This window comes from Protopterus annectens, chromosome 8.part0 (genome assembly GCF_019279795.1).
Source record: "Protopterus annectens isolate FY-2018-M chromosome 8.part0, PAN1.0, whole genome shotgun sequence".
NCBI lineage: Eukaryota > Metazoa > Chordata > Ceratodontiformes > Protopteridae > Protopterus > Protopterus annectens.
The window spans coordinates 643129480-643155953 of record NC_056741.1 but is presented as its reverse complement, the minus strand read 5'-3'; the positions used below and the strand labels follow the sequence as shown (position 1 = coordinate 643155953).

General features: G+C 37.4%; 1 protein-coding gene across 1 annotated transcript in view; it reads right to left on the bottom strand.

Annotated features, from left to right (window-relative positions):
- Positions 1–25693, bottom strand: part of LOC122808331 — a 400879-nt gene extending 375186 nt beyond the window's left edge. The window contains exon 1 of the mRNA XM_044079297.1: positions 25463–25693. Coding sequence (XP_043935232.1) covers positions 25463–25693 — 231 coding nt within the window. The remainder of the gene's footprint in view (positions 1–25462) is intronic.
- Between the last annotated feature and the right edge of the window lie 781 nt (positions 25694–26474).

Genomic DNA, 26474 nt, shown 5'->3' with positions numbered 1-26474 from the left:
TGGCATATACAGATTGCAGGGTAATATTCATCAGTTTCAGTTACTTACAGTGTCTCCCCTAGGCTGCTGAATTTTAATCACTTCTACTCAGTAATCAATTGAGATAGCAGTACAGATTTAAAATATACCGAAAATACCAAAAGCGAAGTAATTTACTCAAGCCGATGCAGAATAGGATTAGGGCTGAGAATGTAATAGTCAACTTCATTGCATCGAATGCTGTTATGTACTCGAACATGTGTATTCGACATTCCCAACGTCAACCAATAGCTTTTCTGCATTCGGAATGCCGGACACGAAAGTTTCAAACAAGGCACATTCAAGATACTGACAGTAAACCACATATATGTGTGTGTGTGTGTGTGTGTGTGTGTGTGTGTGTGTGTGTGTGTATATGTATATATATATATATATATATACCTATATATACACACACACACACACACACACACATATATATATATAGATATATATATACATATATATATATATATATAAAACTGAAAACAAACTAATCAGAATCCCAAGAATTCCAATTATCCAAGAAACTGCAGAAAACCTTGGCCGAACTGAAGAAGCGGAACTGTGTCCGCGAAAGCGCTCACGTTTTTATAATAAATTGCTGCTTTTTTATACATCTGGACTTCTACATTTTTGGATTTCAGCTATTTTGTACAGTTTATGGTGGATTGCTACCTTCCATTGAAGTTCGTCCAAGGTTTTCTGCAATATACATATATATATATATATATATATATATATATATATATATATATTATATGTGTGTGTGTGTGTGTGTGTGTGCATGTATGTGTGTACATATATATATATATATATATATATATATATATATATATATATATATATATACACATATATATATATCTAAGGTCTTAACAACAATAGTAATTAGAAATACACTGTGATGCCCACCACTGCTACCAATATGTGATGGCCACCAATATGTGTCGTCCCCACACTGTGCCAGTAATCAAGTAGCCTGAATCCTCACCACTGACACTGGAGAGGCATGTGTGCTTGGAATACAAATGGATACATTTGGTATTTCCAGATGCAGACCTCCCTTGCATCAAGTACACTTTCCCTTAAGAGCACACAGGGAACACACTCAGCCCGGGGTCTGGATCTCTCTACATCCGTCTCCCTCCAGGTCCACAACAATACTTCCCACTGGTACAACTGTAGGGTTAGGTCCTCAGCAGTGTGTCCAAGCCAAGTCAGTCTGATATACAGCTAACATACAATTCTGATACATTTGTAACATGAGCATCTTGTATAAATCAGTTTGATATTCACAGGACATATCATTCTTTACAAAACTCCAGCTGGCTATGCTGTCACTTGCCCATATCATCACATACATTATTGTGTAAAACTAGTTAGGTATAGATACCAACAATGGTATTTTAAGAACTACAAAGAGTACAAGGGTAAGGAGCAAAGAAAAGAAAATATATTTTTATATAATAAATGAAGAAAAAAATGTTATCTTACCTGACAAAAACGCTGAAGCTCAAGAGCTATGGCTGACCATGCCCTTTCACTAAAAGCAGCAAACAAGACCTGAGGTATGTTAGGGGTTGGTGCACTATGGGTAAGGGAGAAGCTCGACAGCTTTTCTGTTATTGCGAGTTTTAGTAACGTCCAAGTCAGATCTGAGGATCGAATCCACACCCAACAGTTGAGGACAGAATAAATAGTGACTACATCTGATCATATTTTACATGTAAAAAGGAGAGTATCTACTATAAATACAAGTGAAAAGACAGGCTTAACCTTCAGGATCCAAGGAAGGTCCGATAGAGCCATCTCAGAATGAGAGCATGATAAAGAAACATTACTTACAAAAGATAAGGAGGGAGAGTCGTAGGTGGGTAGCTGAGTAATGGACAGAATATGACAACACAGATCTAACATTATGTAAGTGCATAACTTTTGTATCTGATGTTGACTTTTCCATCCACTCTTCAACAGATGGGACAGAGTACCCAACTACTTTTATACTTGGCAGTCCTCATGACAGGATATTCCTGAGCACAGCTGAACCAAATCTGGACTGGATAACTAATTTATAATGTGAAATGAAGGTATGGACTTTTGACCAGGTAGCTGCAGCACATGCATCATCAATTGGGACACTAGAGAAGAAGGCTGTAGAAAAAGCCACAGATCTTGTAGAATGAGCCTTAGTGGTCAAAGTGAGTGATAACACCTTCTCTTGTAAAAAAAAAAAAAAAAAAAAAAAAAAAAAACTCACTGAGCCAGCCAATGTGATTGTGTGACCTTAGATACTGCTTTGCCAATTTGGCTTTAGAAAAGGAGACAAATAACTGATTAGACTTTTTAAAAGATTTTGTCCAATGGAAATAAAAATGAAAAATAAAGGAGTACCGGGGGCCAAGGGTTCATTAGAGCATCCTATGGTGACTCCTCATCATGGGGTATTAGAGCAAAGAACTTGTTGCACTTGGTATTTACAGGAGATGCAAACAGACTGCAACAAGGCTGACCCCAATAGCTGAAAATCTGCTCCAATACCAATGGATTCAGGAACCATTAGTGAGGGAGTAGAATGGATCTACTCAACTTGTCTGCAAGAATGTCATATGAAAGCGGCAAAAAGGTATCACCCACTGACACACTCTCATGTCCTCTTGACACAAGGGATAAGATCTGGTTCCTCCATGTTTTTTAATGTACCAAATCACAGCCATGTTGTTTGCTTGGAGACAGATCACAACCAAGGGGAGAGATTCCTTAAAGGCCAGCAAGGCTAAGAAAACTGTTATCACCTCCAAAATACTGACGTGAAAACTGGCCTCTGTTTGAGACCACGTGCCGATGACAGTATTTCTCAGATGATGCTCTCCTCCACACCCTCTGGAGGAATCCAATGTCACTGTGGTATGGAGAAGATATGGAGAATTCACTGATTGCTGTGTGTGATCTCGGCAAATATTTGTGAATATGACTGGATGGGACATTGGATGCTTTCTGACTTACCACTATATGGACAGAGTCCACTGAAGGACTTGCAGATAAAACCTGGCTAACACAATCAACGTAATGCAGACAGCCATAGATACTAAAAGATAAAGAATGAGCCTGGTGGTTGACTTCCTGTATAGCAAGACTTGATGAGCTTGCTAGTGGAGGTACGAGATCAGTGTTTGAGGGAGTCTTGCTATCAGACAGCCTGTGTCTAAAAGTGCCCCCATGAATTCCAGAGATTAAACTGGTTGGAGTTTAAATTTCTGTATACTGAGTGTTATTCCAAAATCATCGCATAGATGGAGCAAGGAGTCCCTGGCTTGAATTAGTAGATCCCTGGAAGGTACAGTGATAAGCCAGTCATCCAAATAGGGGAACACTCGGAACCCCTGCAGTCATATTTAAGCTGCCACTTCTGACATGCATTTGGTAAACATCTGGGGAGCTGTGGTGAGTCTAAAGAGCAGAGCCCTAAATTGGAAGTGAGTGGCTTCCAGTCTGAAGTGAAGGTATCTCCTGGATTACCTGTCCATTTTTATGTGGTAAGATGCATCCTGGAGATCTGTTGAACACATCCAGTCATTTATTTTCAACAGCAGAAGAATGGACTGAAAGAACCATGAACATTCAGAATTTAGTTTATTTGGGGGCGTGGCCAAGGATGAACACAGGATAGCAGCAGATTTCTTCAGCTCCACCAATTTCATTACACTGACAGGAATTAATTACTTAAAAAATAAATTTTTGAAGTAATTTTCTTTCTAAATACGTTTGTTTTATATAGTTCTTGAACTATATCTAAAAAAGAAAGGAAATCTTAACAATATTCCTGTCAGAAATCACTGTGGAAATTTTCCTGTCAGTTTATCAGTCTGAAATGAGTTCCAGTAAGACAAATTCTCAAGACTCCAGCATCAAGAAAGAACTTCAGTCTCTGATAATTATAATCCAGCAACTTACTGATAAAATGGACACTAAAATAGACACCTTCATAGAAAAAACTACAAAACAAATAGACCTGTTACATACAGACCTGCAACAAAAAGAAGATCCAGATGACAGGCATAGAAGAAGCTGTGAATGACATGGAAAATAGAATCCAAGAAGAGGAAATCAACATTGAGTTTCTGCTGAAACAAAATACACATTTACAAACAAAGCTGGATGACCTGGAAAATAGATCTAGGCGCAATAACATTAGGATTTTTGGACTGCCAGAAAATATTGAAGGTAACAATATTACTTCTTTTTTAACAACTTGGCTCCCTAAAACTTTAGACTTAACAGAAGCATTCTCTTTTGGTATCGAAAGAGCACATAGATCTATAGCTAATACTAACTCTAACAAAAAATATCCTAGATCAGTTATAGTTAGATTTCTATCATCTTTTGATAAAGAGATGGTTTTTAAATCTGCTTGGGCTAAAGCTCCTGTTAAGATTAATGAGACAACTGTGCGTTTTGACAATGACTATTCTTCCATGGTAATAGCTAAAAGAAAAGTTTTTCTGCCACTAATAAGGGAGCTTAAAAAAGCACAGTTTAAAACATACCTTCTGTTTCCTGCCAAGCTTAAAATCTTCCTTCCTGATGGTCCTAAGATTTTCGATGATTTAGACTCTGCTTTACTGTTTGTCAAAGAAAAAAGGATTTTAGATAAAATAGAAGAAATGGAATGGGCTAGTTCTTCATTAAAGAGATTGGCAACTGAAGCTTCGTGGAAGACTTCAGAGGAGAAGAAGAAGAGACTAAAAAACAAATGATTTGTTATATGTTTTTTTTCTCTCTCATCATTTTAGCTCATTATTAATCTTTCTGAATATATTTCCTGCATTTCCAGAAAGCCACAAATATTTTGGAAAAGATTTAATCAAAGTTATTCTCTATGTGCAAAGAAATGTTTTGTTTCATAACCAGTCAAAATACCTGAAGATTTAATGGCAAGCTGTGATTCAATTTGTTTCTCTTTCTGAAAAGAAGTAAGGTTAGTAATTTGATACATTTTTTTATCTTTACCTTTTTTTCCTTCTCCTTTTATTATTTTCTTTGTTTAAACAATGACATTCTATTTAGATTATGTAGTGGGTAAAGGGTGGGGGAGGGCAGGGAGTGAACAGTAATGAAAATATCATTAATGGAATAATAACATATTTATTCCTTGTAAAAGTTTTTATAAGTTCTTCAAATGCTATTTCTAATTATACTTTCTTGATTATACTGCTTATGCTTGTTTGTAAATAATCTGTTATGCTTTAACTAATAATAATCAGAACTAAATAAGAGTAAATAATATGTTTTATTTTTAACTCTGTTAATATAAACAGTAAGTAACATTCCATTGTATATACTTCTTACAGCTTTCTCTTACATTTTTTATTTCTGCCTCACTCCCTTTTATTTTCTACTCTCTTCTTTTCTTTATTAATATATAGAAATGCTTTTGATTGTGTGGGCACAGTGAATAATAGGATTTGTATGAAAATTGAGTTGGGAGAAGAATGTTGAGTTTTATTGCTTGTTGGTAATTTTGGGCTTAATTTCACTTACATAGAGGCTGTAATGATCTGTGGAATACATTGTGAAGGTTTTGTCATGTTTAGATGCATTTACACTGCTAAATGAATGTTTGTCACTAGTTTTTAATAAGTTTCCCGCCAAAATGTTAAGAGAGACAATCTGAGATGTGGGCTGTCTCATGCACAGTGTTCATGAGTTACTTCAGAAGCTTCAGTTCTTGTTTTGAAAAAAAATGTTTTGAAAAAAAAAGAAGCTTCAGCTCACAGAATTCTCACAGAGAAACTGAAAGCAGTTAGTATAACATTTGACATAGTTATCACACTGACACACCACAGATTCAGGAAAAATACTCTATTCATAAAATATGCCAGTTATAATAATGAGTCTAAATGATGTAGTTTCTTGTAGTAAATAAATGTCTTATTTTAGAAGGCATAGAAAATGAAACATTTATTTAAATGTTTTTGAAAATTTACTTAGCAGCATAATAATCTGTGTTAAAAATTTGTGTTACAAACATATACTTTACTATAACACATTTAATTCATCTGATTGACAAGCATAAATAATCTTATAACTCTATTCTGGAAGAAATGTCATGTCATATATTTTAAAGCAGTAGGTTAGCATGATTGTAAAATCTGGTTACTAAAATGTGTTTGCTGTACATTATTTTGTATAAAGCAGACAGATTTATTCTAGGGACAGCAAGTAGGATAGTGCTCAACAAAGACACAACTCAGTGAGATCATATATATATATATATATGTGTGTGTGTGTGTGTGTGTGTGTGTGTGTGTGTGTGTGTGTGTGTGTATGTATGTGTATGTGTGAGTGTGATGGCTTTTTTTTTTTTTTTTTTTTTTATATAATAATGCAAGTGTTTCTGAGAATCTGCATAACTATCCAATATGATTTATAATAATTTCTATGAATACAATATTTTACTCTATTGACAAAATGAATGTTTGTCACAAGTTTTAATAAGTTTCCCGCCAAAATGTTAAGGGAGACAATCTGGGATGTGGGCTGTCTCATGCACAGTGTCCATGAACTACTTCAAAAGCTTCAACACACAGAATTCTCACAGAGAAACTGAAAGCAGTTAGTATAACCTCTGACCTAGTTATCATACTGACACACCACAGATTCAGGAAAAATACTCTATTCATAAAATATGTCAGTTATAATGAGTTTAAATGATGTAGTTTCTTGTAGTAAGTAAATGTCTTATTTTAGAAGGCATAGAAAATGAAACATTTATTTAAATGTTTTTGAAAATCTACTTAACAGCAGCATAATAATCTGTGTTAAAAACTTCTGTTCCAAACATATACTTTATTATAATTCATTTAATTCATCTGATTGACAAGCATAAACAATTTTATAATTCTATTCTGGAAGAAATGTCATGTGATATATTTTAAAGCAGTAGGTTAGCATGATTGTAAAATCTGGTTACTAAAATGTGTCTGCTGTGCATTATTTTCTATAAAGCAGACAGATTTATTCTAGGGACAGCAAGTAGGATAGTGCTCAACAAAGACACAACTCAGTGAGATCAGATATGTATATATGTGTGTGTGTGCGTGTGTGTGTGTGTGTGTGTGTGTGTGTGTGTGTGTGTGTGTATGTGTATGTGTGTGTGTATGTATGTGTGTGTGTCTGTGTGTATGTGTGTGATGGCTTTTTTTTTTTTAATAATGCAAGTGTTTCTGAGAATTTGCATAACTATGCAATATGATTTATAATAATTTTTATGAATACAATATTTTACTTTATTGACAATAATGAGTTTAAGTAAATGCTCATATACAAACAATTCAAGATTTTTTTTGGAAGCTGTTAATAGTATTCACATGACAGAAAATAGATGCATCTTAATATATGTAATGTCTGAATCATATTAGCCAAAGTTTTTGATTTAAATGAATGTTAGAACCCAATTTTCTCTCCTCTTGATTTCTAACATCAAGATTATTTGAATGCTATTTGAATACAAGTGTTATATATTACATAGATCTATATAGTAGTATGAACAGTTTAAAAAAAAAAAAAAAAAAAAAAGTTTATTTTAGTTTATATGATGCTGTTTTACCAAATGTGTAGTTTTGTCTTGATAGATAATTGAATTGAAAACTGTTAACCTCAGTTAAATATAACTAGTATTAAATTGATAAGGTGGTAGCTGAGGTACTGCTGCTTAGGGTAGGGGGTTAACTTGAGTAGTAAATACTACTCTAAGTTGGAGTTTTCAACTCCAGGCTGGATGCAAGGTTTAATCCTTACATTATTTTCACTTGTTCATTGTTATATGTATATAGTTTTGACATCCACAATATATTTTGTACACTCATTGTCACTACAAACAAAATTGAATCCTATACAAAATCCCATAAGAGATTTAATAAATACAGCTATATTTAAAGGTACACCTAAAAGAGGAGATGTAACATTATTTATCTTGTTATTTGTTATTTCGATCATAAGATTCTTGAGTTTTAAAAATGCCAAATGACATCTTTAAAAGGAATTTCTTTAAACATTAATGGATTGAATAATCCATGTAAAAGGGCAAGCCTAATAAGATACATTAATTTACACAAGGCCAATCTAGTCTTCCTGCAAGAAACCCATCTCTTGAAAAAGATATTGATAAACTAGCCACTAATAAGTATACAGTATTGGTTAGTTCAGAGCACACTCAGAAAAAAGAGGAGTGGCTATTTTATGGAATAAAAGTATGCCCATTCCTAAAACCATTAAGTCTTATCAGGATGACAAAGGAATGTTTTGTATGGTTACAATACAAATTAATGGGAAGACTTACACTTTAATTAATGTATATTGGATACCTGGAATTGGTATTAATACAGTGAAACATCATATTGATAAGATCATATCATTCTCTATAGGGGATATTATTTTAGATGGTGATTTTAATTGTATACTACATGAAAGTGATACTACCACTATAAGGAAAAGAAGAATTACATCTAATGCAAAACATTTAAATGATTTTGCTAATTCTTATCATTTGAATGATATTAATAATCAGATAGATTCAAAATCATTACCATACACCTTTTTTCTAACAGATACAAAACTTATTCAAAAATAGATAGGGTCTTTATTTCTAACCAGATGGTAACAGATTTAATTAATTCCAAAATCATTTCATGTCCTATATCTGATCATAACTCAATTGTTTTGAATTCATGATAAAAATACTCATAATGTTCAGATCAAAAGGATACCAGCATACTTAACTCAGCTAAAAGACTATAAAGAATATATACTTTCAGAAGTACAACATTTTCTAGACATAAATAATACTCCTGAAGTCTCCATTGTCTATGTTTGGGATGCCTTAAAATCATATCTATATGGACAAAGTATCAGATGGTATAATAATAAAAGGAAATCTTGGGATAAGGAATTGTTAGATATTCAAAGTAAATTAGACTCTTATAAACATAATAATAAAGAAAATATTATGGACAAGAAAGTTATTGAAGAAATAAACAAACTAAATGAGAAATACAGAAAAATTTTAACTCATAAAGTTAAAATAACTTTAGAGAAATATAAGTTTTTGTCTTATTCAATAAGCCCCAAATACTTACATAGACTTAAAAATAAAACAAAAAGATTGAATAAACAAAACCATATCAAAGAAATCTTTTCTCTAAGGAAAAAGAAGAATGTTTCTAGTATACCAGAAATACTGGATGAATTTAGAAATCACTTTCACAAGATTAACCATAACAACATTAACATGGAACCTAAAGATAAAATAAAGGAGTTTATAACCACAAACATGAATAAAAAGCTTAATAAACAACAGATTAAACTATTGGACAAGAGTATTTCATATACAGAAGTTATTACACAAATAAATAAGCTTAAATCAAACAAAGCACTGGGTAATGATGGTATTATACCAGAGATATATAAAATCCTTTCTAAAACTACATATTCATTAATACATAAGGTTTTTATTTTGGCCCAAACTGAGTTAATAACCCCCCATCTTGGCAATATACATTTATTTCACCAATTTTAAAACCTAATAAAGATCCAACTAGATGTTCTTCATATCGACCCATCTCATTACTTAATGTTGATTAAAATGTTTATGAGTATTTTTGCTGATAGATTGAAGACAATCATCCCTGGCATTATAGATATAAATCAGACGGGCTTCATTGTCAATAGAAATACTTTTGATAATATAAGAAGAACTTTAACATTAATTGATTTTGCAAATAGGAAAAAGAAAGATTTAACACTTATTAGTCTTGATATAGGTTCAGCATTTGATTCAGTAAGTTGGGACTATCTGTTTACCTTACTGAAATGCACAAACTTCTCTGATGCATTTGTAAATTTAATTGAGCATTTATACAAAGGAACGCTGGCTTATATTAAGGTAGGAACATATGTTTCACAAAAAATACCCATTCTTAAAGGTACAAAGCAAGGATGTCCACTTTCTCCACTATTATTCACTTTAGTAATGGAGCCTTGGGCTAATTTGATTAGAAAAAGTACTGACATAGAGGGTTTTGAAACAGACGAAAATACAACATCAAAAATTCAACTTTTTGCAGATGATGTTCTAATTACATCAGCAGGATCTAATTCTTCTATGCAGTCTTTATTTGATAAAATGATGAATTTTAAAATTATTTCTGGTTTAATATTCAATGAAGAAAAAACTAAAATACTACCTATATATACACGAAAAAATATTCTCATTAGTGATTTTACTAAATATGTACCCAATTCAGGTCAGATAACTTATTTAGGTATAATACTATCTAAAGATATTAAATCTATTATATATAATAACTATAATACCTGTTTTCTTAATATACAAAATATTTTTAATACCTGGAATAATATGTTTTTACTATGGAGGAGAGACTTACAATTATTAAAATGATAATATTCCCCAAGATTTTATACTTAATACAATCAATAATACTTTCACCTACAAAAATAATTATCAAGAAACTGAATACACTAATGTTAAATTTCTTATGGGCACCTAATAGACCTAGGATTGCATTAAAGGAACATACTAATAGCTGGTCTCAAGGGGTATTTCTTTTCCAGACTTTAATTTATATATTATCTCTTCTATTATAAAAGTTATTACTTTATTAATAGATCAGTCATATATCGCAAAATGGAAAGATTATTGGGAGCTAATTAGTATGCACTTCATGAAAATCTCCTTAACACATAAAAATATGATTGTAAATAACTCCATGTTGTGGTTGCTAAAGGAATTTTGTACTTCACCTATTACACCTAAACATATGGTTTGTTACCCATTAAATATTATTATTAGTTATCGTAACTTTATATTCATGCACCCTAAGTATAGGAAATGGAATTTTATTGTATTCCCTATAATGTATACTCAGGGTATGCTTATGTCATCTACTTCTGAAGGAGCTCATTTAGCTATAGATAATGATCTAAAGTACTGGTATCAGCTGATATCTGATAATAGTTAAAAATCTAGATTTCTTAAAACAAGAATTTGATCTAAGAGAAACTTGCTGGTTAGAGGTTCAGATCTTTAGACAACATCTCATTTATAGAATAGATCTAATGTCTATAACAGTTAAAGAATCTATTCCAAAACTGATTGATTACTTGATATTAAATTTACAGCATAAAGTTTCTGATAAAGGTAAACTTTCATATATACATAAAATTATCAGGCAAGAAACTTTTTACAGTGTAGATTCATACTGGAATTATTTCACCTCTATTAATGGGGACCCACCAACTCAACAAGATAAACAATATATATTGGAATCTGCTTATAGAACTACATCTTCCATTGTCTGGAGACTTTATACATGGAAATTTTTACATAGATCTTTTTATACACCTTTGATGATGAATAAAATAAATAATAAAGATAATCTATGTAAGAGATGTAATGTAGAAATTAATGCTGACTGGGCTCATATGTTTTATGACTGTATGAAGTTGAAAGAATACTGGAAGTCAATTAATGAATTTTTGCAGGCTCTTTTTACAGATAATTTCATTATTTCTAAGTCTCTTATATTATTCAACACACCTGTACCTCAATGTGTTAAAAAGATTAAGCTTCCCTTGTTATGGTCTATCCTAGCAGTGGCCAGGAAAATAATAACTAGAAATTGGATTTCAGATACACCTCCTTCGTTCAATGAATTTAAAAATGTTATGAATATAATGTGCCATATGGAAATAAGCACAATTACAATGAGAACAACTAGAAAAACATCATATTATATTGTATGGGATAATTTACAAAATTTGTTAAAAAAATTCTAATTTCAATAGCACGGTATTTTAGTTTAATTAATTGATCTGATTGTAATGGATGTCTTTGTAAATACTTTAGTTGTTTTGTTGAATATTATAATAATACCTATTTTTAATTACTTGTATAAAATTGTTATGATATTACTCTTATATGTTAAAACAATAAACCTGTTTTGAAAAAAAAAAGAATTTAGTTTATTTCACAAACTTGTTTAAGCAACTTAAGTCTCAAAACTGGCCTTAGGTCACCATTTTTTTTATACTAAAATAAGCTTGAGTAAATTCCAGATCCCTTCTGGTCTGGTGGGACCTTCTGGATGACTGAGTTGTTTAGAAGCTTATTTTTTTTAATCTCTAATATGGCTTCCTTTGTTGAAAAAGGGAATTTGTCTGGAATCCAATGGAGGGGAATGAAATGTAATAAGGCAGCCTCTGGAATTTTTTCTCAACACCCACTTGTCTTGAGTGATGGATGTCCAGGTCAGTGGATGTAGACATAAGTAGCCTCTGACTGCATCCAGAGAATGACATTTGGGCAATCCTTCAAGAGCACAGGAAAGGCTTCTCAGTGAATGGACTTCTGACGTTTTGATTTTGTAAACCACCTTTGCCTCTTAAGCAATGTCCATTATGCAAGTTTCCCCCTCTGTCACTGGGAGCTTGTTCTCCGGTAAAGTTGAGTGAAAATCCCTGAGATATTCTACACCATATTCTCTTCTCAGCCTTCTGGTTTCTGGAGAAGGTCCTTTGAGGGGTCAGGAATTTGATCCTTTTGGCAGATAGAGATTTACCATACTTTTCACTCCTGGAAATAGTTTCCTTCAATTTTGGACCAAACACGGATGATCCGTCATAAGTGGCATTGAAAGAAGATGTCTTAAAGTGCTCCGCAAACTTGTAAAACCATATCCAGACTAATCTTCTAATGGAAATGCCCATTCCATCTGCCCTAGATGCACCATCTGTAGCATTAGTGATAAGGCACACACAGCCACTGGATAAAGATTGTAGGGTAGCTAGCTGAGAATCAATAGTATTTTTTTAATTCACAGTCAAGGTCTCTGGGAGAGACTTGGAGGTCTTTTTTTTACCAAATCTCTCTCTGAAAATGAGTGAAATGTGCCAGATAATTAAACACTCTTATCAAAAAAGTAGATGAGGCATAGACAACTTCCTAAAGCATGAAACTCCCTGTTTGGTGGATGGACAGAGGAGCTTTCTTCAGCAAGCTCCATCTTGGTGGCTGCTGACACGATCATGGAATCTACTGCCAGGCTTTGCTCCAGTGTGTCTGGTCCTTTGGAGTAATTAAGAACTTATCAGGCTTCTTGGGGATAGGTTTAACCGTGTCAGGGTCCTTCCATGCCCAGTATGAGATCAAACCAATAATCTCATCAGTGAGAGGGACTACCCTAGAAGTAGATTGTCCAGAGCTGAAACCTCTGAGAATGACCAATTCCTCAGGAGGAGAAGTCTGAGAAGACCAGTCTCCTTTTGGTCTAAGAAGTTTGAGAATCTCTCCAAATGAGCCGTCCTCAAGAAGGGATCTGGGGGAATCTTATTCCTCACTGAAATCAGTATCAGTGGTAAGGGATTCCTCCACAGAATCAAAAGTGTCTCCTCTTACACTTGTGTTTCCTATGAACCTCATCTGCTGAATACTGAGGGCAGGACTTAGAATCATACAAGGTCTCTTTAGGGACAGTAGGTTCAAAGTTCTCAAGAAATGGCTGTCCCAACCTAACCACAAGAGAAGACTGTGGACCCTAAGAGATCCAATGGGAGGTGGATTCGATCTAGCTCTAAGAGGGAAGATCTTACTCTAGGTTGAGAGAGTACTCTTTCAAAAGCCTTTAAGTGCAGCCTGAAATAGATAAGGGAAGCATAGTCTTTGGAGCCAAAACCCTTGGTGGCAACTCAATACTGGCCACTGTCTTGGTCAGGTCCAAGGCTGTCACCGGAGTTAAACTACCTAGCATCAAAACTCCTACAGTGAGGAAAGGATCAAAAGACCTCGGATTCAATCCCAACCTGGTGGAAGTAGAACTGATGTTACACCTCCAGGGCTTTGATGGCTCTGATAAGGTTGGGGCTTAGTCAAAGAACTCATTGGTGTCAGAGAAATATGTAGTCTCAATTCTGATACAGATTTACCCTGGACAAGAAGAAAAATGTAGTCTCAGTTCTGATGCAGATCTACCCTGGGCAAGAGTCAGATCCAGGTTCTCTGATCTAAGAGGTCATATCAGAGAAGGAGCCAACAAGGAGTGATGGAAGGAACTGGTCCTACTGGATCAGACAGTGGTCAGAGCAGGGAGTACCCCCAAATGGTTCTGGATCCAAAGAAAGCACTGCATTATCCTGTCAATGTCTACTTCAGTTAGGCTCTCAGAGGATCTGACTGACCTAAAGGATTAGACTGAAGAAGGGGCACAGATGAGTATGGAGGTCTGCCTTGTAGAATCGGAAACCTGAGTCTGGGAGAGACTAGTTCCAGAGAGAACTTAGGAAGAGTTGAGGATCCGGTAATCATTAGATCTGAAAAAGTACAGATTTGTACCTACCATAAATGTAGATGTTCGAGGATCCACATTGCTGCAGTCCTAACACTTGGGTAGTCCGCTGTCCAGTCGGCCCGAATACCAAAGTATATGGCTGACGTCGGTCAGGGCGCATTAGACTGACGTCAGTACGTCAGGGTACTAATGCGCATGACCGACGCCATATCCTCAGTCTTTTCTTGCCCCAGATGTCAGAAGACCCTGAAAAGATAAGGCCAAAAACCAAAAACTCCCAACATATCTGCACCAAAATATATATATATATATATACAAAATATACAAAATTAGCAGAATATAACCTCACCTACACAACCACCCCTAAACACAGAGGGGAAGGAGGGAGGAATTGGACTGCAGCAATGTGGATCCTCGAACATCTACATTTATGGTAGGTACAAAACTGTACTATGTTCTTCATTCCACATTGCTGCAGTCCTAACACTTGGGTAGAATCCCAAAGCAGAGGTAAGGGAGGCTGGCAAATCATAAAGAAGCAGGAGCTGTCAACATGCCTTGCAAAATAGCTGTGGCAAAACCAGCCCTAGATTTAGAGTAGAGAGGAAGGTGGTAATGCTTAGAGAAAGTATGCACTGAACTCCAAGAAGCTGCCTCCAAAATATCCTTAGTTGCCACCCCCCTTAGAAATGCTGTTGAAGTGGCAGTAGCCCTAGTGGAATGAGGCCTAATCCCAGCTGGAATCTCCTTGCCATGATGGGAATAACAAAATGCAATACAAAACCCAATCCACCTAGAAATAGTTTGTTTTGACACAGGCTTGCCCTGAGAACTCAAAGCAAAAGAAACAAACAACTGCTGAGACTGCCTAAAATCCTTAGTCCTGCTCAAATAATAACGCAATTGCCTGTGTACATCTAAAGTGTGCAAAATCTTTTCCCCTTTATTTTGGGGATCTGCATAAAACGTAGGCAAATGAATAGTTTGGTTTAAAGCCACACTAGAAACCACTTTAGGCATAAAGGAAGGATTAGTACGTAATGATACCCTATCCTTATGAAAAATCAAAAGGCTCAACCGCCATAAGGGCCTGTAACTCAGAAACCCTTCTTGCAGAAGTAATGGCCAACAAAAAAGCAGTCTTCCATGACAAGTATTTCAGTTCAGCAGTAGCTGCAGGCTCAAAAGGTTGTAGAGTAAGTTTCTCCAACACAAAATTGAGATCCCAAGCAGGAGTAGGAGCTCTACGTGGGGGTCTTATATTCTTTGCCCCTCTAAGAAATTGCTTGAACAAAGGATGTGAAAACAAAGGTGGGTCACAATCATAGTGAGCTGAAATTGCTGCAGCATGAATCTTAATGGAAGAGAAAGACAAACCTTTGTCCAATAACTCAGTAAGATATTGAAGAGCCACACTCAAATTAGGCTCTGAAATCTCCAAATTCTTTGCTGCAGTCCAAAACAAAAATCTCTTCCATTTTTCTGCGTACACTTTCCTTGTACTAGGACTTCTGGCTTCCATAATCACATTTAAAACTTGTGGAGGAAGTTGAGACCTGCTGTCTTTCAAAACAGAATATGCCAGGCTGTTAGATGAAGAGAGTGAAGCTTGACATTGAGCAGACGACCGTCCTTCTGAGACAACAGATGTGGAATCAAGGGTAAAGGCCATGGAGGCTTCTTTACCAGACTCCTCAGTAATGGGTACCAGTGCTGCCGAGGCCAATCTGGAGCTATTAAAATCATCCTTGGCTTGTCTTGTCTGACCTTTAGAAGCACCTTTGGAAGAAGAGGCAGAGGTGGAAACGCATACACATGAAGATTTTTCCAACTGAAAGAAAGAGCATCCACTTTCCAAGCTGTGTGATGAAACCTCTTTGTGCAAAACTTTGGCAGCTGGTGGTTTAGTGGAGAAGCGAACAGATCTATGTCTGGAGTTCCCCAGGACACTGTCAACTTTTGAAATACATGAAGATCCAGTTTCCACTCGTGGGGATCCATGATTTGTCTGCTTAACACATCTGCTAAGGAGTTCTGTGCTCCCGGCAGAAACCTTGCCTGAAGAGTTAGTTGCAAGCTTAGCACAGTCTCCCATAAAATCATTGCTTGCCTGCACAATGGGTAAGAATGTGTTCCCCCTTGTTTGTTGATGTACCACATGACAGTTGTGTTGTCTGTTAGAATCAACACCTGCCCTGGAAGAAGTAACTCCTTGAAAGCCATTAATGCAAACTGGACTGCTAACATCTCCTTCATGTTGATATGTAGATGCTGTAGTCTGGCAGGCCACTTGTCTTGTATCCACTTTCCATTGAGATGAGCAATGTCTGAGGCATCTGTCGTTAGAATTTGACTCGCCTCTGGCCGGGTCACAGAGAGTCCCTTGTTTAGGTGACATTCCTGAGCCCACCACAAAAATTCCTTTTGAATGCAAGGTATTATTTGAATGACAGTGTCCAAATGCTGGCAGTGCTGTGTCCACACATTTTTGAGATACCATTGTAGCTTCCTCATATGCAGTTTGGCATTGGGAAGCACCAGAATACAAGATGCCATGAACCCTAAGGCTTGAAGGACTGTCCTTGCAGTCAGCCCGGACTGAAGAGATAGTTGATGGAAGTAACTGGAAAGATTCTTTTGTTTGTCCGGGGTTAAAAGGCCATCTGGGCTGCTGTATTCAGTCTCACACCCAGAAAGCACATGTCTTGAGAGGGTACTAGACTGGACTTTATTTCGTTCACAGAATACCCTAGGCATCTTAGCACTGCTATGACATATTCCAAATGCTGTAGAAGGTCTTCCTTTTCTTGAGCCAGAATCAGGCAATCATCCAAGTAAGGATAGATTTGAATTCCTTTTAGCCTGAAGTAAGCTATCACTGGAGCCAGAACCTTTGTGAATACTCTGGGCAGTAGATAAGCCAAAGGGCAATGCAGAGAACTGATAATGAGAACTTCCAGCTCGAAAACGCAGATACTTTCTGCAACTTAGTCTTATAGGCACATGAAGGTAAGCTTCCTTGAGATCTAAAGTTACCATCCAGTGATCTTTGCCCAGCAGAGGTAAAAGTTGTTGTAACGTCAACATTTTGAACTTGGGAATGTCCAGATAAGTGTTGAGGATAGATAAATCCAAAATTGGTCTCCACGTGTTCCCCTTCTTTGGTACTAGGAACAGGCGAGAATAAAATCCTAGGCCCCTTTCTGGCACAGGAACCGGCTGAATGGCCCCTATTTGGAGTAACTGAGAAATTTGCTTGTGAGCCTCTTGCCTTTGTAGAGGAGGAACGTCTGGCATGCCTTTGAAAGGAGGCAAGGTATGGAAATAAAACCTGTAACCGTGGTGAATGATATCCAGAACCCATTTGTCTTGGGTAATTAAATCCCAATTTTCTTTGAAAAGAGACAGTCTTCCTCCTAGAGGTGCCGCCAGGCGAGAAGGTACTGGCAGCTGAAAAGGCAGGTCATTGGGTCTGCTTACGAAAGGACTGACCCCTGCCCTCACCAGAAGTCTGAGCAGGTGAACTCCTGCCCTAGGCCTAAAAGCACCTTGAGCTCTCCCCCTACCACGTCTAGACCTACCCCTAGACTGGGAATCATAAGCAGGATAAGTCCATCCCTTAGCAGGCCAATTTCTACTAAACTTTGGAGGCTGCACCTGCAAAAAATCCTTAACAGTTTGCATAGACTTAGCCTTGTCCTCCATCTTCTTTAAAACTGCTTCCACAGGCGAACCAAACAACACATCAGACTGTAAAGGAGCATCCAAAATCCTTGTCTTAACATGCTCAGCTAAGTTCTGATCTCTCAACCAGGCGTGCCTACGAAGAACAGAACCAGTGGCAGCCACCCTGGAGGAGGCCTGCACAGCATCAAAACCACATTGCAAGGAATGTTTACCCACTTGTTCAGACACATAAACTAAATCCTGCAACTCTTTACACTCAATACCTTCCGCCAGAGCATCCACCTTAGATTTCAACTGTGAAAGAAGGTAATTCTGATATTTTAACATGTGAAACTGACAATTCAACGCCCTCATGGCTAAAGTGGAAGAAGTATACACTTTCTTTCCCCATCTATCCAAAGCCCTTGCCTCTTTATCAGGAGGGACAGGATTTTTAACAACTGAGGCCTTCACACCTTTAGGCCCCTGAGAGATAGTTTCCGGGTCTGCCCTAGGACTCTTAAAAAGATACTTATGAGCTTCAGGCACCCTATAATACCTATCCGGTTTAACTGGGGCAGGAGGCAAAGAATCCGGATTCAGGGAAGCCTCTGCAAACACATCTTCCACTACATTCAAAACAGGAGGTATAGCTAAAGGCCTGTGCTGGGGTAAAAACAAGAATTCCCTAAGCCTTTTCCTGGAATCAGAGAAATCTTGACCTTCCCATTTAAAATGCTCCCTCATGGAATGCAGAGTCTCTGAAAATGAAAAATCCTCAGGAGGGGAAGCTGAAGGAGTAGAATCATCCACATCAGAATCAAAATAAGGAGGGTACTCCTGCAAGTCTTCAGCTGAAGACTCAGAAGCCTCCGAGCATTGCTCAAAACTCTCAAACTCAGACTCCACCCTAGGCCTCTTATCAGGAGGGGGCATAGAACCCCTTATCATAGTAATCAAATCCTCTGCCATTTTAAGCATATGTTTCTTAGGCAAAGACCCTGAAGTACTAGGAGAAACCCCCACTGAAGCAAAACTCGGCCTGCCCTCAAAGAAGCCTTGGAAACAGAAGGGAGGCTTTGACCACCTTAGGAAGAGAGGGAAGAACAGCCACCTGAGAAGCCCCTCAGCCTGGCCTACTTCCTGAGAGGATACACCCTGTAACAGTAAAGTCTCTCCCTGAGACTCCAAAGAAACACCTGGCAAAACCTCCGGCTCCACTGAGCCTCTAAAGAACCGACGCCTGGGACTGTCGGTTCCTCCACTCTAGGCTTTGCTGTTTTGTCCTTGCGTTTTTAGCGAAGCGGCCGGAGCATCCGACGGCATTTTATAATTACAACGCTTCCCAAACACTAACCTGGCACAGTCTAACCTTTTCTTAATAGTGCGTTTGTTAAATCTAGCACAAGAGCGCATCCAACAACGTCGTGCTCAGGCCCTAAACAAGGTATACACAAAGTATGGTAATCCCTATGAGGTATCTGTTTCCCACAAGAAATACAGTTATTCACTTTTTCTGACATCCGGTTAAATACTGAGGCAAGAAAAAACAAAATATTCCCAACGGGTACTTAGCCAACTTTGATTCGGTCTGAAACTCTGGCTTCAGAAACTTTCAGAACGCCAACCTGCACTCGCAAAATTGCTTCTGCATCGGACCATGCGGCAAAAAAGACTGAGGATATGGCGTCGGTCATGCGCATTAGTACCCTGACGTACTGACGTCAGTCTAATGCGCCCTGACCGACGTCAGCCATATACTTTGGTATTCGGGCCGACTGGACAGCGGACTACCCAAGTGTTAGGACTGCAGCAATGTGGAATGAAGAACATCAGCATTGTCTCTGAAGGTTTGCTGAGCGTCAGTGCTCGAGAAGAACGGGTAGTCTGTTCCAGAGACCATTTCCTAGCACATTTTGGTTTACCCATCTCTGATGATTTCCGAGTGACCTTATCAAATTCTCTAGGTTTGTGCTGTTTTTCAGAAGACAAAACAGGAGAAGAAGATGAAGAGGCCACTGGCTTCCCTGAAGCAGAAGAGGGGTTTCTCCAGAAGTGGGTTGAAGAAGACTCTTAGGTATTAACTTGTTTCATCTTCACACTACAGCCCTTTGGCCCAAAGCCTAACAAATAAAAAAGCATACACCAGGTTGTGAGAGTTCACAGCAGTACACACATTTATAATGTGCATCGGAATTAGGGAGTTTATGAGTACAACACACTCTTTTTAAAACCAGCAGGCTTGTCAGCCATAACAACTCAAAACACAGCTCTAACTATGTCAGAAACACACACACTATCCTAACCCTAAACTGAAGCTATATGAACATTATACTATACTATGCAACTAAGAAAAACAGATTAAAAAGTTTGTTTTACCTAACAAAGGTTATAAGAGACTACAGAGAGTGGGAAAGAAATGACATTTCTAAAGGAAATAAGATATGATAAATCCTTATAATACCAACCAGTACACCCAAGCACCGAAGATCTGTCCAGCACAGAAAGAGGCAATTCAATTACATTTATTCATTCTACAGCTCCACCCCTAATCTCTTGTTACCCAATCCCAGACTATCTCCTATTTTTCTATTAGTAACCCTACACCTACCATACTTAGCTCTCATAGCAAACATTATCTCATATTACCTGACTACTGCCATACCCTATTCCACACACCTAACTTATCTTTTCGTCTTAATCTTTCTTTATCTTGCACAATACAAAATGTTACAACTTACATACACTACTCTTTTCACCTTACACACAACTGCAGCTCTTATACTATTAACACATACCACTTCCCACAATTACTCACAAATAAACCTAGCTCCAAAATCACCCACCATGAAAAACATCCAAATAGCTTTTCAAACATATTAGTTAGCCTAATCTAACCTAACATATTACACTTTTCAAAGCAAACAATTCTAGACTTCTCCTTAGAACCCACTCCACAGCTATATCTTGCCTCACATTTATACAAAACACTAACTTACTATAACAAATATTCCCCCACCTTAAAAACCTAACCCAATGTGGTGACATCCACCCTAATCCGTGACCCCCTCAGGACCACCCCCACCCCCAAATGCCCTCCACAAAGCATATGATGCTAGCCACCTTGAATATACGCAGCATTTGTAATAAAATTACCAATTTTCATTCCTGACTAGCACAATACTCCCCAGATACAGTAGCTGTCACTGAAACTTGGTTAAAACCACACATCAGAGATACAGAATTTCTCCCACCTGGTTATTACATACTGAAAAATGACAGAATCAACAAAAAAGTAGGAGGTGTAGCATTAATCTGACCTAACATTTATACAGTTCTACCTCTCTCCAAATCAATTCCCACCTTTGGCAATGCTGAAATTCTCACTGCATCACTGAAAATAAACAATATTAAACAACTCTGTATTGCAACAGTCTAAATACCCCCAAGCCAAATCATCCCTATACTACAAGACATTCTTTCACGGATGTTCAAAAATATTTCTAGTGAAACAGTAATCATGGGAGATGTCAATATCAATTGGCTAAACCTATCCATTGACCATCCATCACCAACAAACAGTATCAATCTCTGCAGATTTACACAACTCATCACCTCTCCCACTAGAACACAAAACAACAATAGTTCTGTCCTAGACTGGATCCTTGTCTCTGACCCCCTCAAATACTTTAACTCCGACACACTTCTCACTACATTAAGTGACCACCTGCCTGCATATACTTATAGAAGCACCCCTCAAAAGCCCAAAACCCATACCTATAAAACATCCAGAAACCTAACAATCTTCAGCCAGAACCTGTTTAATAATTTATTAAAATTGTTCAACTGGTCTATATTAAAAACTCTACTTCTGGATGACACTGTCAGCTGTTTCAATAAGCTATACTTAGATACCCTCAACAACTTAGCCCCTATTAGAACAAAAAGAGCAAAGGCTAACCATGCACCTTGACTAACCAAAAAATCCACGAAACAAATGCTACAAATCAGAGATAGAGCATGGAAAGATTGGCTAAAAAAAAGAAATGATGCAAGTCTCCAAACCTACAAGCAACTATGTAATAAAGCAAAAAACTCAGTCAATGCTGTTAAAAAAATATTTTTCAGCAAATACAATGTAGACGTGTTAGCTGCATTAAACCACCAAGAACACTGTTGCTAAATTCATAGAATAATGAGTCCACAGTAGTAGAAACGCTTAATTTATTATACAAGATAAAAGCTTTCAGGAAACACCTTTCCTCAGTTATCATTACAATTAATTTCAAAGTACAATTCATTTTATACCCTTCATTGCATAGCAGCACATGACACAGCCAGACAATAAAATATCAAATTCAGTTAGCAATCATTAATCAAGTAAAACATTACATTATTTACAGGAAAAAAAATATACAAACATTTTAAAAAGACATACTCCCATGTCATTTATATTATATTTGCTTTTCCACTAAACATGGCTTTATAGTTACCATATTATTTAAACCAGGAAACATGACAGCATCTAATCTAGTAATCCACCCATACTCAGCAATGTCTAATTTGTTGTTTATGTCCCCTCCTCTTATATTCCTTTGAATAACTTCCAGTACCTTGAATTTAAAGGCATGTGTATTGCCTTATTCGTTTACATGTCTAGCTAGAACATTTGTTACTACATTCCTCCTTATATCTGACTTATGCTCAATTATTCAATCTTTCAATCATCTTGAGCACTTTCCTACATAGAAACGTGCATCTCACACATGTGCCCAAGTATACCACTAAAGATGTATTGTACATTGCTTGCTGTCTTATATTATATGGATATCCACATTCAGCCTCTACCCCCGGTCAAGGAAACCACCGTGAAAAACTTTTCAAAAGCAAATTTCACATTACTTAAGACTGAGGTGGAAAGTTTCAAAGCCCCCATGCTAAAGGATAATGCTGGCCAAGCTGCAAAATCCTTTACTAATGCATTCTACGGGCACCTACAAGAATGCATGGATCGTGCTATCCCAAGCAAAACCAAGACTCACTCCTCCAAGAAAAGGAAACCAGTCTGGTGGACCTCTGCCATAAATAAGCTATACAACAGAAGGAGGAAACTAGTACAGAAAAGAGCAAAATCCCAAGAAGAGAAGACATCCCTGATCAGTATCAGCAAGAAACTATGATCCCTCATAAAATCATCCAAGGTTAGCTTCAAAAGAAAAATTGCCAAGAACTCCAAAGATAACCACAAGGCAATCTTTAGCTATGTCAAGAATCCAACTGGCAATGCTCAGATCTGCTCGGAGTTAGTGCAGAATGGCACAAAATACACTGAACCGACCGATATCGCCAACATCCTGGCAGACAGGTTCAGTGCAAACTTCAGCCCCCTCTCACTCCCAAAAGGGCCCATAACCATACCAGAAGAATGTAGAGCCCCTGAAATCACAGACACTCAGGTTAAAACAGCCCTCTCCAAAGCCAAAAACACAGCATCAATGGGACCGGACGGTATCCCAGGCTGCATCCTACACGTGCTCAAAGACGAACTAACCCCTCACCTAAACACACTATTCAAACTCAGCTTCTCCACAGGCTACGTACCCATAGAGTGGAGTACAGCAACAGTTATTCCACTCCACAAAGGTGGAGCCACAACAGACCCCAGGAACTATTGCCCTATAAGCCTGACTAGCTTGGTATGCCAGGGTATGGAGAGCATCATCATGGAACTCATTGAGAGACATTGGGAACCTCCAAACATTAGACCCTACACAGTTTGGCTTTGTTAAGGGCAGAGTATGCCTCCTAAACCTGGTGGACTTTTTTGAGACAGTTAACAAGGCTATAGACGAGGGAAAGGTGGTACACACAGCCTACCTAGACCTCGCAAAGGCCTTTGACACCATTCCCCATTTTGGTATTATAGACAAGCTCACCAGCCTGAACATAAACCCCTATGTCACAAGATGGGTTGCCAACTGGGTCACAGACAGAACCCACATGGTGAGAGTTCTGGGAGCTAGGTCCGACTCTAAACCGTTTACAAGTGGCATTCCCCAGGGCTCAGTCCTAGGACCCCTCCTGTTCGGCATATACCTCTCAGAGGTGCAGGCAAGCACAGGAGGACTATGGCTGACCAAGTTCACACATGACTGCAAACTAGGGGCTATAACTGACTCACCGGCTGACACAGACATCCTCCAAAAGGGTCTCACTGAGACAAATACCTGGTGTCAAAATCATGGCTTCAAGCTAAATGCCAAAAAGTGCATAGTCATCCCCTTTGGAAAAAAACAAAGTACCCACAAACTACCACATAGGTGGTAGTCCCCTAAATATGGAAGACATAATAAGGGATCTGGGGACCCAAGTAGATAGTAATCTCTCCTTTGATAATCACATTGCCAAAGTGGTTAGAAAATCCTTCTATGTGGCCCACCTAATCACAAAAGGGTCGCATCCAGATCAAAAGAGGTCATTGTGCCCCTCTACTCATCACTCATCAGACCCATCATAGAGTACAATACCCCATTTGGGATGTACCTTACAAGACACCTGCAACAGCTGGAAAGACCACAGAAGTATCTCACCAAGAGGATCACTGGCCTCAAACAGATGCCCTATGCAGCTCAACTGAAGAAACTCCAGCTGTACTCGGTTGCATATCGCCTACTCAGAGGTGATCTCTATCTGACATACAAGGCCATGTCCAACCCAGAATTGATGGACATGCTCCACCTAAAGAAAACCTTATCCCTTCGAGCCACATGCTCTAGGGATTTAAACCTCACCACAACAATAAATAGGACGTGCTGGAGGGATAGATTCCTGTCCCAGAGACTTCCCATGCTTTGGAACAAGATTCCAATCTGCATTAGGCAGAGCTCCTCACTAACACTCTTCAAGAGAAACCTTGACGAGTGGATGGGAAACAGAAAGTTTACCCCAGGGATCACTTCAGTGGCTCTGCTGGACAGAGGCTTGGGAACTAATCTAAGGGGGCAGTGAAAGCCAACACATTCTGGCTTGACTTATAAATGCCTTCGGGCAGCTAGCCTAGTACCTACCTATGAACCTATGAACCTATTAAACTTGTATTTAGCTGCTGGGTGTTCAAATGCTGACAAGTTGCAAATACTATTGCAACAGCTACAGTTGTAACAAGGTACAGTGTCATATCTATCACTAGAAGTTGTTGCAGTATTAACCTTAAAATCTTTATAACACAGTTGCTTTCTTAAATTCATACTATTCCTGTAAGTAAAATATGGCTTGTCTCCCAAAATATTTAATAATTCAGGCATAGAAGTTATTATCCGTCAGTTTCTTCTAATAATATTCTCTGTGTCCACAGTCATTCTATTAAATGTTGTTATATAAGGTAATTTAGGGTTTATATTTGTGGTGTACCTTACAGGTAAACTTTCTGTCACTATATCACTAAAGTAAGGAAGAGCAACTATCATTCTGTTGTTAAAGATTTCCATCATTATTCCAAATACCATTTCCTTTGTATACCCTCTATTCATAAAATCATCCATCAGCTGTCTCATTTGTTCTGCACATTTATCATTTTCCGTGTTTAATATACTTATTCGTAAAAACTGTGCCTTTACTAACCCACGAAAAACGCGCCTAGTATGCATGCTATTAGCATGTGTATATTTGTTCACTTGAATTTCCTTATTATGCACATGTTTTTATTATTCCAAAGTCATTAATCAGTTAGGATAATTTTTCTCTAGAGTATTCATTGTAAACTTTAAAAAGGACGTGGTAGTATTTATATATTCAACAAACTTTTTCAAAGCCTCTTCATTACCTTTCCAAATTAAAAAACAATTGCCTACAAAATGCTGATAAAACAAGATGCTATCTCTATACTCATTTTTATCACTATACACAAATTCATTTTCCCATTCATTTAATGTGATATTAGCATATGTGTTGGCCATGGGCATACACATGGCCACACCAGATATCTGCAAATAGGGTTGACCATCAAAAAGGAAGGCATTTTTAGTTAATACTATCTCTATCATTCTACATATATTTTCTATTGCTCTTCCTGTCATATCTGTATTTTTACATAAAAATTCACATATTGAGTTAATGCCATATTCATTCGGAATTACAGTAAATAGAGAGCTTATATCTAGTGTAACCATTAAAATATCACTTATTTCATTCTCATTTTTATGCCATTGATATAATTTAGACAGAAAGTCGCCTGTATCTTTTATATAACTCTTGCAAAGTGGCAAGTACTTACTTAAAGTACCCTGTATTTACATAGGAAGTGGCTCTGTTACCCACCCCCTTCCTGATACTATAGGTCTCTTAGGGGGTTGGGATATGGACTTGTGTACTTTTGGAATGCCATATATTACTGGTGTTCATGGACAAGGCACAGTAAGATAATTGAAC